Below are 15,440 nucleotides of genomic sequence, written 5' to 3' on the forward strand. Positions count from 1 at the left end.
CCACTGCCCTCAAAGACCCTGTGAGCAAAATCAATTAGGATTTTCTGAGTTCTCAACTTCCTTTATTGCTTTCACTCTCAAGATCCATAATCTCCATCATTTGCACAAATCTTGGCTTCAATTACATCCTTTATGCATCCTCCAGTTACTGAATGACCAAACCAGCCATTGCTTTCTGTACATGCCTTGTGCCTCATGTTATTCCCTCTGCTTATAGCACCCTCCTTCAGCCACCTTTGATAATTCAAATCACAGTTTAAGTCTGAAGTCTCATTTTAAATGCCACTTCCTGTGGAAAACCTTGCCTGAATAGCCCAACTCCCAGCCAAATGGTAACAACTGGCTTTGAAAGTGGCTCAGCCAAATGAAGTCCTTCGAAGCCTCAGCTTTGTTAGCCTCACAGTAAACATTTCAGCTCTTGCTGGATCTAGCATTTTCCCTGTTAGCCTGACATCTTCTGTGACAGAACTCTCTAACTCTCTCTCCTCTTTCTTCTGCTTTTTCTTCTCATTCTTTTAAGAGAAATGAGTGAAAAAGAACTTTGAGGTCAGAGAGACCTGAGTTTGACATCCTCGCTATTTCACTCACTTAATTGAACTTTGTTTCTTCTGCTATGCAGAGATAGGGTAATGACAACTACCTTTGGAGTTATAATAAGATCTAATGTTATAGAAAATAAAGGTTTTTAAACAGTGCTTAGGACACAATGCTACTGCTGCTAAGTCACTTCAGTCGTGTCTGACTCTGCGTGACCCCATAGACGGCAGCCCACCAGGCTCCCCCGTCCCTGGGATTCTCCAGGCAAGAACATTGGAGTGGGTTGCCATTTCCTTCTCCAATTAGGATACGATGAGCATTCAATAAACATTTACAGCCTTATGTAAATAATTCTCAATTCCCCCAGAGCACCTAGGGAGTGTCTTGCAAATACACGTGGCCTGCTTACTGCATAAATGTTCAGAGAAGATGGAATGACTGAACATATTGCTTCTTCCTCATTTTACAGTATCTCTGATCACTATTCTCAAATCAAGGAAACTACCTACAGAAATGAGGACTCTAAAACTCTTTCACTCTATTAGGACTTGTTTGTATTTAATTTAGTGGGCAAGTAAGCACTAGAAAAGCAAATGGATGAAAGGATGTCAGGGAGAGAGAAAGAAAATAATGTACCAAATCTATCCATGCTGTGTATCAACTGATCTGTTGCTATTATTATAAAGTCACAGTGCCTTTGGCATTCATTCTGGCCATCATCAGATGCCTATGGCATTCAAGATGTGCAAAGCAAAACAGAGCAACTAATTATGTTCTTCTCAATGGAAAGGAGGAGGGAAGGCAAACCATTAATTTTACTTAGTTCCAAAGTGTAACTTTAAACATTCTCACTCTGATACTAGAGAAAACGTCAATCTAAAACCTATTGATTCCATTTATGCCCATTTATACCTTTCTCTAAGAAAAGGGGAAAAAATTCATTCTTGATGAACATGAATATAGGAGAGAGCTAATTTTAGTAGTATGTGAATATATGTTTCCTAACTAGAGTAAAAGTTAAGTCAAAATTTCCACTGTGCAACTGCAAGCCACTGAGCACAATATGTAGAGAATTTTTGCTCACTCTATACATTTTTCTTATTAGAACTTTGTCTAATATATCAAATGATCAACCCTTCCTAAAGCCATAGGCAAAGGCAAGTGAAAGTAGTCTGTTTTTATGTTGGTGACAGTGACAGTGGACTAACAAAACTTACTGACCATTATCTCACCAGTTAAAAAAAAACAATCTGTTTGAAATTAAACCACAAAGAGATGAAGTTTTAAATTTTAGTTTTCATAAAAATTGGCTCTATGGTATTCCATTTCATTTTTAAAGAAAAAGAAAATAGTCAAAACAACATAGCACTTCTGTCTAGACTTAGAGTGTCCCAGAATAAGGAATCTGGAAAGAATATAAAATCATATTTACAGAGCATAAAATGTGGGAGAATGACCAGCCCCTTCGCAAACAATCAATTCTAGACTCTGTATTTGAGTAACTTCTGCAAATTCAACCCAGCTGGGATCCATAAGAAACACTTCAAAATAGTGCAAGGTTATTTCTGCTTATTAAATAATAGAAATGCTTGCCTCATAAATAATTATTCCTTAGCAAATTATTGGGGAAAAAAGCTTAACAATCCATACCATGATGAAGACTCCAACCAGAAAAATTGAAAAAAGTTAAGGAAAAAGTACCACTTGTTTGAAAGACTGTCAAACAGGTAAAATTTTAAGCCTTTAGATGGAGTTAGCAACAAAATATTTCCCTCACCTGAAATGGAGGATAGTTTCAAGATGCAAAATCTAGAAACTAAAATTTGGTTTATGCAACAGTTTCTTTAGTCAGTAAAGTAGCAATCAATTAAATATTCTACAAGCATAATAACACTTAAAATGGTCCCATTATATGCCCAGGAGTGGGAATGCTGGATCATATGGTAGCTCTATTTTTAGATTTTAAGGAGCCTCTACACTGTTCTCCATAGTGACTATATCAATTTATATTCCCACCAACAGTGTAGGAGGGTTTCCTTCTCTCCACACCCTCTTCAGCATTTATAGATTCAGACAGATGTGAGGTGACAGCTCATTGTGTTTTGATTTCAATTTCTATGATAATTAGTGACGTTGAACACCTTTTGGCAATCTGTATAACTTCTTTGGAAAAGTATTTATTTAAATCTTCCATCAATTTTCTGATTAGGCTTTTTTTTTTTCATATTGAGCTGTATGAGCTGTTTGTGTATTTTGAAGATTAATACCTTCTTGCTCACTTCATTTGCAAATATTTTCTCCCACTTGGAGGGTAGACTTTTTGGTTTTGTTTATGGTTTCCTTTGCTATACAAAAGAGAAGCAAAAGACAAAGCAGAAAAGGAAACATATACCCATCTAAATGCAGAGTTCCAAAGAATAGTAAGGAGAGCTAAGAAAGTTTTCCTAAGTGTAAACACAGCAATGGCCACAGGACTAGAAAAGGTGAATTTTCATTCCAATCCCAAAGAAAGGCAATGCCAAAGAATGTTCGAATTACTGTACAACTGCACTCATCTCACACACTAGTAAAGTAATGCTCAAAATTCTCCAAGCCAGGCTCAACGCTACGTGAACCATGAACTTCCAGATGTTCAAACTGGATTTAGAAAAGGCAGAGGAACCAGACATCAAACTGCCAACATCCACCAGATCACTGAAAAAGCAAGAGAGTTCCAGAAAAACATCTATATCTGCTTTATTGAAGACACCAAAGCCTTTGACTGTGTGGATAACAACAAACTGTGGAAAATTCTTCAAGAGATAGGAATACCAGACCACCTGACCTGCCTCTTGAGAAATCTGTATGCAGGTCAGGAAGTAACAGTTAGAACTGGACATGGATAACAGACTGGTTCCAAATAGGAAAAGGAGTACGTCAAGGCTGTATATTGTCACCTGCTTATTTAACTTCTATACAGAGTACATCATGAGAAATGCTAGGTTGGCTGAAGCAAAACGTGGAATCAAGATTGCCAGGAGAAATATCAATAACTTCAAATATGCAGATGACACCACCCTTATGGCAGAAAACAAAGAAGAACTAAAGAGCCTCTTGATGAAAGTGAGAGGACAGTGAAAAAGTTGGCTTAAAACTCAACATGGCAAATAGACGCGGAAGCAATGGAAAAGTGAAAGACTTAATTTTCTTGGGCTCCAAAATCAGTGCAGATGGTGACTACAGCCATGAAATTAAAAGACGCTTGCTCCTTGGAAGAAAAGCTATGACCAACCTAGATAGCAGAGACATTAAAAAGCAGAGACATTACTTTGCTAACAAAGGTCCATCTAGTCAAAGCTATGGTTTTTCCAGTAATCATGTTTGGATGTGAGAGTTAGACTATAAAGAAAGCTGAGCACCGAAGAATTGATGCTTTTGAACTGTGGTGTTGGAGAAGACTCTTGAGAGTCCCTTGGACTGCAAGGAGATCCAACCAGCCCATCCTAAAGGAGATTAGTCCTGAACGTTCATTGGAAGGACTGATGCTGAAGCTGAAACTCCAATATTGGGCCACCTGATGCGAAGAACAGACTCATTGGAAAAGACCCTGATGCTGGGAAAGATTAAAGGCAGGAGGAGAAGGGGACAACAGAGGATGAGATCGTTGGATGACATCGCTGACTCGATGGACATGAGTTTGAGCAAGTTCTAGGAGTTGGTGACAGACAGGGAAGCCTGGTGTGCTGCAGTCCGTGGGGTCACAAAGAGTCAGATATGACTGACCAATTGAATTGAACTTGCTATACAAAAGCTTTTAAGAATAATTAGGTCCATTTGTCCATTTTTGTTGTTATTTTCATTACTTTAGGGGGTGGATCAAAAAAAATCTTGCTCCAATTTATGTCAAACAATAGTCTGCCTATGTTTTTCTCTGATTTATAGTATATGGCCTTACATTAAGGTCTTTAATCCATTTTGAGTTTATTTTTGTGTATAGTGTTAGGGAGTATTCTAATTTCATTCTTCTATATAGAAAACCATAATTTGAAAGGATGCATGCATCCTGATGTCACTGTAGCACTATTTACACTAGCTAGGAAATGGAAAAAACCTAAATATCCATCAACAGAGGAATGAATAAAGAAGATATGTTACATTTTTACATGGAATTTTACTCAGCCCTTAAAAAGGAATAAAATAATACAATCTGCGGCAACATGGATGAATCTAGAGATTATCATACAGAGTGAAGTAAGTCAGAAAGAGAAAGACAAATATTGTATAATGCATCTTAAATGTGAAATCTTGAAAAAGGGTACAGATTAACTTACTTGCAAAGCAAAAATAGAGTCACAGATGTAGAAAACAAATTTATGGTTACCAAGGGGAGACGGGATGGACTGGAGGATTGAGTCTGATATATATACAATCACTGTATATAAAATAGACAGCTAGTGAGAATCTACAGTATAGCACAGGGAACTTTACTCAGTGCTCCATGGGGACCTAAATGGGAAGGGAATCTAAAAAAAGTTGGATATGTGTATACATGTAACTAATTCACTTAGGTGTATAACAGAAACTAACACAACATTATAAGGCAACTATACTCCAATAACTTGGAGAAGGAAATGGCAACCCACTCCAGTATTCTTGCCTGGAGAATCCCATGGACAGAGGAGCCTGGTGGGCTGCTGTCCATGGGGTCACACAGTCGGAGACAGCTGGAAGCACCTTAGCATGCCTGCATGCATTGGAGAAGGAAATGGCAACCCACTCCAGTATTCTTGCCTGGAGAATCCCAGGGACAGAGAAGCCTGGTGGGCTGCCATCTATGGGGTCGCACAGAGTCGGACATGACTGAAGCGACAGCAGCAGCAGCAGCAGCATACTCCAATTAAAAAATAAGTAAGATGGTTCCATTACATACATTCAGGACTCTGCAAAATAAATTTCACATGAAACAACACTGACTCCATATAATAACTTGAAAATATTTGTGTTCAACATTGGTCCTAGTCAACAATAAGAGTTACATATGGATTCTGCCCACACATTGCTGTAGGCTACTGAGATTCACTTATTGAACACAAGTTTAACAAAGTAAGCAATGTTTAAATCTTACCCTCTGGCCAGGACTTATTGAGAAGGATATGTTCTCTAGTATGGCATTCCCTCCATCTATATACTTTGCTGTGAGGTCTTTGACAGTCATTTGGCCCCCTGAGGGCCAGATGTCATCTTTCTTCACATGTTGATTCTCGATGACCATAACTTTTGAGAGCTGACTATCCTTGGATGGTCTGAATGAATTGTTAGGTTTACCATCTTCTGTTGGCATATCAATAAACTTAAAGACTCGGCTCACAGATCGCATCTGAAATAAAAATAATATTTTATTTTTTTAAGAGTTGCAGAGAATGTCAAAATTAGTTTAATGTTTCCTAAAATATAACTTGTAGGATGTGATACTAGCTAGTTGTCAGTTGGTTATTTGCTAGGTTTCTCAATGAAGTAACAGGAAATAATTGGATAGAACTAAAAGCTTAACCAAGAGAATTAACTAGAATTTCTATAAATGGGCTCTTTATAAACCTGTTTATTTTTGTGATCACTCAACTCTCAGTTATGCAAGCCACACATAAATAGCCAAACTTTACTCAATGGAATAGATGATGTCAAGGGGAAACTTTTTTCCTACCATTGTGTAGTACAATGTTCTGCAACTGATAAGTTATAATAAAATGTTTCACACTTCAAAATCACTATATATAAAAGGCTTTCCTTATTCTTGCAGTGCATTAATAACTATCAACAATTCTATGTCAGCTGTGTGGCAAGTAGACTCCTGAGGCTCAGTAAATTTTGAGTAACTTCACAATAATCTTCAAACAAATTTGAAGTCACTGGCATATATCTGTAGTTAAATATTACATTTTTAATCTAAATTACTTAAAGATCAATGTCCACTGCTGAGCAAAATGTGACTGTGTATAAGGGCTGTATTTGAAACTTAACCATTTTTTAAATTAATTTATTTTTAAAATTTTATTTTATTGACGTTTAGTTGATTTACAATGTTGTGTTAGTTTCTGGTATTCAACAAAGTGATTCAATTATTCAAATGTATACAAATTCTTTTTCATATTCTTTTCCATTACAGTTTATTACAGGATATTGAATATAGTTCCCTGTGCAACAATAGGACCTTGCAGTTTGTCCATTCTGTATATAATAATTTGCATCTGCTAAACCCAATCTCTCAATCCATCCCTCCCCCTTGGCAACCATAAATCCATTCTCTGGGTCTGTGAGTCTGTTTCTGTTTTGCAAATAAGTTCACTTATGTCACATTTTAGATTCCACATATGATTATCATATGGTGTTTGTCTTTCTCTTTCTGATGTATTTTGCTTAGTAAGATCATCTCTAGTTGCACCCATGTTGCTGCAAATGTCATTATAAAATTCAACTATTTTGCACAAGTGCTTAAATTATTTAATGACAGCATATTTCTCTGAAAAATTATAATTTACAAACTTTAGAAAGTGATTTTTAAAATAGCTTCGCATATAATAGGCATCCAATACATAATTGAAAATATTTAAAGTAAATGTACTTGTGTGCTCACTTCTGACCAACTCTTTGTGTCCCCATGGACTGTAGCCTGCCAGGCTCCTATGTGCACCGGATTTCCTAAGCCAGAATACTGGAGTGGGTTGCCATTTCCTTCTCTAAGGGATCGTCCTGACCCAGGGATCAAACCTGCATCTCCTGCATTGGCAGGCGGATTCTTTACCACTGAGCCACCAGGTGGCCCATTAACAGCTTAGTAGACAGAAAATTTTTTGTCTGAAAAGTAATTGCTGATTCTGGCTTTACCCAGTTGAGAATTTAACCTTCTTCTTTACAATGTTAATTTATTATCATCATAGTTATTTAGATACTAGAAATAATTCTTTCTGCAAAAAAAAAAAAATGGTGAGATGAAATGATGTGGGCATTCATTTCTATTATTTTTATTTTTCGCTATCAAAAGGTGAAATGGGAAGAATTCTTCATCTTTAGTATGAAATGACTTGTAGATGAATCAGAGAAGTTCAGATATTTATCCTTAATTGAATATTTAAAGCTTCATATTAGAAAATCTTATAGCATTGCCTGTTTTCACATGCACTGATCAAGACTGATATTGATAAAGAGCTTTCTTCTATCTAGTAATGTGTGCTTCAATTTCCCACATCTTGCATATATCTTCAAATTATCTTCAATAATTACTCAAGATTCAAAAAGAGAATCCTTTCAAGCCAAAACTCACTAGAAATGGAAGTGAAAAATATCCAAAGCCGATGTCCATCATAAATAACTCAGGAGGAAATAAATGGCATATTATAATTATTCCTCTGACACAATATTTTAAATTCCAAATTATGGGTGATTTTCAGAGTTTATTAAATCCTGACTCAGTTTTTTTTATTAAATTTGAATTGAAATACACTGTTGACATTTCTGCATGTCAGTGCTATGAAGAATTCTATACTAGTTTTTGTTAAGTGCTTTAGCACGTCAAGTAAGGAACTGTATAACAAAAATCCATCCTATTTTAACACTTTCAAGCATCAAAAAACATTTAAATATTGCTATCAAAACTACTCAAAATTACATGTGTTATTATTAGAAAATGACATCAAAACTACTATTTTGACAGCACTAAAATGTCATGCACAATTTTTCTTTGTAAGCATTTGTCTGAGTACAGCAAGTTACATTCTTCATTAACAAGGGTAAACCCAGGACTTCTTTTGTTGTTGTTTTGTTTCTTGAATTCAGAATTTCTAATGTCAGCTATGGTATACAGAATGCACCTATCAAATTGAGAAAACACAATTTTCAACTCACCACCTTTCATAGAATCTAGTTGCTTAAAGTGACCCCAAGACAGGTTATTATAGTTTTCCACAGCATGGTCAAATATCCCTGACCAAGAACAAGTTCACCTTAACAACAGGCACTCATCTACAGCCCGTGAACATTCACTCAACTCAATGGGTTAAAGTATTTTCTGGCAGGAAGGAAAGGTGGCCAGTGAAGACACTTGCATTATGGTTAGGTTTTCAGCCACTGAAACAGTGAACAGACAATGTGGGCAGATAATATTATTAATTACTAACTCCCTGTGCCTCACAGGCTCTCCGACTGGCACATTACTTCCACTGCCTCTCAAAGGAGAAGGCACACAGATCCAGCACACAGAAAACCATTTCTGGCCTTGCAAGGTGCAAAAAACTGCTTTCGTAGTCAGAGATTGAGAGTTCAAAAACTTTGAGCCACAAAAATATTGCCTGTTAATAAACCAAAGCCTGAAGGACACAAGCCTGAAGGACAGGCTTCATGTAAAAACCAGTAGTCAAGGATGAACTTCTGATGGATGAGAAACAGCTTCTCTCCTCACCCCCCCCAAGCTGACTCACAAATGGGCTGAGGCACCAGTTCCTCTAAAAAGGAGCACTGCCTTGCAACTGAACTCGGGTTCTATCCTCAAGTAGGTTTGAGTGATTTTAGAACTTAGGAGGCCTGTGCCTCAGTTCTAAGGTGGATACAGGAATGGGGCAGGGCTTGGAGAAACTTCCAGTGCCCGTACGGCATAGGAGCATAAGAGTGGGCATGCCTGCATGGCATGTTGAGACACAGATAACTTGACATAGCTTTGGATTTTCTTGTATTTCCAGAATGATGATGAGGGGAAGCCAAATAATCCCCATGCTTTGACCCCTTGGGGTCTTCCATTCCTTGGGGACAAGGAAGCAGCTGAAAGAGTGCAGACTCACCAAGGGAGAGCTACCAGTCAGGATCCGAAGGAAGACCCAACGTCCCTGGACTGTACTCTTCTAGGTCAGAGACAGCCCTGGAGATACCTACCACAACAAGGGACAACCTAGGGCCAGACGCCCCCTCCCTCGGGGTCTTGGTATCCTATAAACTCCGCTCACAATTGATTCTGGAGTCACTTCTAGTAAGATCTCTGAATTCACCAAGGTTTCTTCTACTCGGTGGAAGGCATGCTCAAATAGAAAATAAATATGACTATAACACAAGTAGTCATATATCTCCTACACTTGATTTAACAACCAAAGATTCATATCTGTAGTGAGGGATGGATCCAGGTGTGGTGGAAACAGAGACTTAGGTAATGTGGGAGACTCTTCAAGAGAAGGTCTTAAGAAGACATCAATACAACATCAATACAATGAAATATTATTCAGCCATAAGAAGGATGAAACATGAAATATTGTCATTTGCAACACTGATGAACACAGAGATTATGATACTAAGTGAAATTAGACAGAAAAAGATAAATATTATATGATATCATTTGTATGTGAATTCTAAAAAAATAATACTAATGAACCCATTTATAAAACAGAAACAGACTCACAGATACAGAAAACAAACTTATGGTTACTGAGGTGGGGGATAAATGAGGAGCATGGGATTAACAGATACACACTACTATAAATAAAAAGAATAAGCAACAAGGATTTACTGTATAACACAGGGAACAATATTCAAAAAAAAAGAGAAGAAAGAAAAAGAAATAAAATTCTGCATAGAAAATTAAGTATAGGACCTTCAAAAGTTTCCATACAAGTGGCAGAATGTGAGCTTACATCTAAGGGGCTTCAGTTAAATCCACTGTGCCTATTACAGTAAACTTATTCAAGCACTGTTTGTGTATCTTCTCCGTCGAGTGTTTAGCATCATGCAGTGCCTTAATAAATCTCTGTTCATAATGAATTAACCCATTGTTCCACCTCACATGCAGAAAGCAGTTTCTGAGCAGGGAGAATGGCAGTGCTGTAACTTAGTAGGAAATCTAAGCTGCAGTTGTAGTCTCAGCTCTCACCCTAAAAATATACATTGCTATTGGGATCAGAAGGCTGTTGTAACATATCAAATTAGTTTTAGTCTCATCTACTTGTTTTCATTAATCTTTTTAACCTAACTGAATCCTATCTCTAATTTGGGATGTCTAAATATTTTAAGGTGATTTATAAAAACTGCTGTGCCATTGTGCAGCTATGTATGTGGAACTGGATGGAAATTCAGATTTGACAATTTTCAGAGTTCTGTAGATGGAGTTGGGAAAACTCTTTAACCTGAAGCTGCTGCTTTTGTGCATAGAAAAGTGTTTCCTATGGAGGAATGAGGAGGTATCACTGTCTAGCTCACTGACAGCAAAGTCTCAATGTAGCCATTACCAGCTTAGGTGGGAGCACATGTCCTAGGTTTTAAGAAGTAAATGACGAAGCCAAAATGAGACTCAGGCACTGAAACATCAAATCTGTTCCTCATGTGAAGAGGAAAACCTGGTATAATTTGCATAGGCTTTCCACAAAATTGGAGCTTAGTCAAAATGAAGCGGGGTTTTTGCTTGAGAAGCATCTCATTTAAAATTTTGGCATGATTGGAAGGACTGATGTTGAAGCTGAAACTCCAATACTTTGGCCACCTGATGCAAAGAGCTGACTCATTTGAAAAGACCCTGATGTTGGGAAAGATTGAGGGCAGGAGGAGAAGGGGATGACAGAGGATGAGATGGCTGGATGGCATCACCAACTCAATGGACATGAGTTTGGGTAAACTCCGGGAGTTGGTGATGGACAGAGAGGCCTGGTGTGCTGCGGTTCATGGGGTCGGAGGTTGCAAAGAGTTGGACATGACTGAGCTACTGAACTGAACTGAACTGAAATGTAAGAGGTAAAAACAATAAAACTTAGAGGTAAATATAGGAATAAATCCTCATGAGCTTAGATATGGCAATGGTTTCTTAGATGTAATAAAGTATATGCAACCAAAGAAAAAGTTGATAAATTGAACATCATATAGATTAAAAGTGTTTGTACTTCAGTGGACACCATTGTCCACTGAAAGTTAAAAAGTTAAAAAGACAATCATATGAATGGGAGAAAATATTTGCAAATTGTATATCTAATAATGGACTTATATTTAAAATACATAAAGGGGAAAAAAAAATACATAAAGGGGAAGACCCAGAGGAATCAGGTGGAGAGGGAGGTAGGAGGGGGGATTGGGATGGGGAATACTTGTAAATCCATGGCTGATTCATGTCAATGTATGACAAAAACCACTGCAATATTATAAAGTAATTAGCCTCCAACTAATAAAAAAAAAAATTTGGCATGATTATTTAGATGTATTATACTCAAAAATTCTCCTGAGCCCATCTTTAAAAATGAATCTCATTATCTTTATGATAATGTCTGAATTACTTATCTAAGCATCAGGAGAACAAAGTCTTTGGGGAAAGACTGCTCCATAGCCTCATCTCAACTTTACTTTGTAACAGATATGCTTAGTGAAAAAGAAAATGATTCCTGATTTTCCTTTTCACCTTCTGTTAACAAAGAGGCAAGAAAAGGCCTAAAGACCTATTTTTGGGCAAGTCAGGAAACCAGACTCTCTTCCCTTCACAAAATATTTGTTCTATTTCCTTTCATTCTTTTGGCTGTTTGGAAACTAGGCCATCAAATTTGTTCATTAACACCTAAACTACACGTAACACCCAGAAAGCCATGACAATAGCAAATACATTGCAAAAGCCTGAGATCTGGCTGGCAATGTTGTAACGTGTTCATAACTGGTGGTTACAGGAAGATTACAATAAATAAATGCGAAGACAATCATCTATTAATAGAAAACTGACACCATGTGAAAAACATCACACATTTTGCAAGAGAAATTTTCAAAATGTGAAGTACACAAAAGGGAGGATTAAAGTGTTTTAAATCTTAGATTCTTCCTGGTAGGCCCAAACCAGATGCTTTTCAGAGTCACCTGACAGTGACCTGAGACCCAAGGCCATGTTAGAGTGATTAGCATAATCTTTAGGCCATGGATATAGACTTAAGAGATAATGGTTATCATGGAAACAGACTCTCTGCCCAAAACATATTCTTGAAATTCTGGTCTATCTTTCTGTACCAATTACTTATGCTCCTAAAGACCTTAACAAGTCAATCAGGACTGTATTGCTATAAATTATTAACAGCATAAGTGAGTTACTTATAGTATACTATAGATTCTAACCCTTTAGAAATTATTATAGCTTGCTACCTAATCTGTGGCAAATCATATGGCAAGTCAATTTGACTTTTTCTGACTGTAGGATATGCAAAAAAGAAAAAACCACAACGAATGACAAAAAGGCATATCTTAAATAAACACAGAGATATCAAATACATTGGTGCCTATTTTCAATAATTAAGAGCTTCAATAATTATGGTGCCAAGCGCCAATACGCAAAGGAGGACTCTGATTTATCTATCTGAAAAGGTCTGATATCACTTATTACATCTACTACTCAAACTTGAACTTAGACACTTTCTGGAGTTACTATTTTCTAAAAGCATATGATAGGCTATCAGCAAGTGCTTGGTGAATACAATTGGGCCTATGAGGTGTCCATTAAACATATTTCAAAGGAAATCTCAAGAAGAAGAGACTTACTAGACAAAAAAAAATTAAAACAACAAATCAAAATATTTTCCCAAGGTTTTAACTATTTTACTAAGATTTTTCTAAGCATCTTAATTTTGAGATAGCACAACTTCCCGAAGTTCTCTATCATTAAGCACCATTCTTTATACATCTTTCAGGTTTACATCTGTCACTGGTTGATATACAGAATAAAAATAATTTGCTGATAGTCCATCAGTTTCAAAGCAAATTCTATCCCATAGACCAGAGGTGAGCAAAACTATGGCCCAATGGCCAAATCACGGCATATCCATTTGTTTACATTAGCTTTGCCCTACAAAAGCTTAGTTTTCTCAGGTGGCTCCGTGGTAAAAAAAATCCAGCTGCCAATGCTGAAGCTACAGGAGATGCAGGTTCGAACCCTGGGTTGGGAAGATCCCCTGGAGAAGGAAATGGCAATCCACTCCAGTATTCTTGCCTGGGAAGTCCCATGGACAGACGAGCCTGGTTGGCTTGCAGAGAGCCCACGTCCATGGCATCACAAAGAGTTGAACAGGACTGAGTGTTTGCACGTGCATGCACACACACACACACAAGCTTAGTTGAATAACTGCATAGAGACCACATAGCTCACAATGTTGAAAAAAGTACTACCTAACCCTTTACAGGAAAAATTTGCTGGCTCCCTGCCGTGACTCACAGAAAACTGGAGCGAAACTGAACCTTGCTGCTGCTGCTGCTAAGTTGCTTCAGTCGTGTCCGACTCTGTGCGACCCCATAGACAGCAGCCCACCAGGCTCCCCCGCCCCTGGGATTCTCCAGGCAAGAACACTGGAGTGGGTTGCCATTTCCTTCTCCAATGCGTGAAAGTGAAAAGTGAAAGTGAAGTCACTCAGTCGTGTCCGACTCTTCGCGACCCCAAGGACTGTAGCCTACCAGGCTCCTCCATCCATGGGATTTTCCAGGCAAGAGTAGTGGAGTGGGGTGCCATTGCCTTCTCCAAATGAACCTTAGAGACCCTCAAATCCAGTAAATCACAAGTCTATATATACCAGGATCTCCTGGAGCACTTTTTAAAAGCTAGACATCATGCCTGGTCACTTTGCCCTCAACCAAGAGAATCACTTTAATTAGTCTCAGAGGACCCCGAGTAGTCTCTATTTTTATAAAGGTTCTACATGTGCTGTCAGGTTGGGAACTTCTGATCTAATCCATTCCTTCTTGGTACAAATGAACAATTCTAAATTCAGGAAGTTTAAGCAATAAGCACAAAGCTCCACAAATTTCCCAAAATTTTCTACACTCACACAGTCCCGTCAGGTTCTCATAAGCCTCTCCAACCAATCCAAGACTCGACAACATCTTAATGGAGCTTTTTTTGTCTTTGTTGGTTCAAGTAACACACCGGTTAAGAGTTCTCTGATCAGTTCTGACAGCTGCAGTGGTGAATGACCTAATCACTGGACCTGAGCCCTCAGGGGCAGGAGCAGACCCCTGTGACTCCCAAGAGCACCCGGAACAGCGCCTGCATATGTGCCAATGAGGACTTGAGATATCCCAGAGATTCGGAAGAGAATGTCAGAACTAACAGAACCTTAAAAAATTTCCAACCAAACTGTTTCATTTACAAAGGAGGAAAAAGCAAAGCTCTCACATAGATTATGACTTCTTTGCCTAAGGCTGCACAACTTCTTGGTGGTAAGGCTACAGAGGAACACGGCATAGAAAGCCAGTATATAGGATGGAAATAGAAAGGCTGGGTGGGACGAAGTCTTGGAACAGACGTCATAAGTGGAAAATACACCCCCAAAGACTTCTGAGAACAGAAAAACAAAGAAAGGTATTATCAAGAAGCCATTAAAAGGAGGTTAAAAAAATATAAGAAATGAATCCTCCCCTCAGATTCTCAGGGCAGAAACTATTTTCAACCCAAGAGAATTGGGCATCGGGAGAACTGAGAATTGAAGAAACGCCAGGTTCCCCACTTCTCCTCGCATCAGGTTTCTCATTGGTCACTGTACAATCAGTCACTTGATCTTTACTGGAACCCAAAATAAACACAGGCAATAAAAGGACAAAGGAGAAACAGAGGGAGTTTCTATTGACAGAAAACTCTTCTCAGATTACATCACTCTTGTAAGAACTTTCTGGAAACTCATTAACTGGAATCTGAATGTGAACCCTACAGAGGTACAGTCTTCCTTACTCATCGTGGAGGCTTCCACCCTCGTGTGCTACTAAGAACACACTATCAACAGGAATGGTTTATTGGCTGCTATGACTGGAGAATTAAGAAAGTGGGTACTAGTCATACACTCAGATATTTTATTTTTGCTCACCAAGACGCAGACAGTCCTGAAAATAGATGAACTGTCAACTGCCTCATTCAAACAATGATACTTAGTGTGAGCAATTCACCAGTCACC

General features: G+C 38.0%; 1 protein-coding gene across 1 annotated transcript in view; it reads right to left on the bottom strand.

The window, feature by feature from the left end:
• The window catches only part of CFTR (CF transmembrane conductance regulator), a 197,247-nt gene that overhangs the window by 41,312 nt on the left and 140,495 nt on the right, over window positions 1-15,440 (bottom strand). Inside the window, exon 24 of the mRNA XM_065938474.1 lies at window positions 5,642-5,893. Coding sequence (XP_065794546.1) covers window positions 5,642-5,893 — 252 coding nt within the window. The remainder of the gene's footprint in view (window positions 1-5,641; window positions 5,894-15,440) is intronic.

Source organism: Muntiacus reevesi, chromosome 6 (genome assembly GCF_963930625.1).
Source record: "Muntiacus reevesi chromosome 6, mMunRee1.1, whole genome shotgun sequence".
Classification (NCBI taxonomy): domain Eukaryota; kingdom Metazoa; phylum Chordata; class Mammalia; order Artiodactyla; family Cervidae; genus Muntiacus; species Muntiacus reevesi.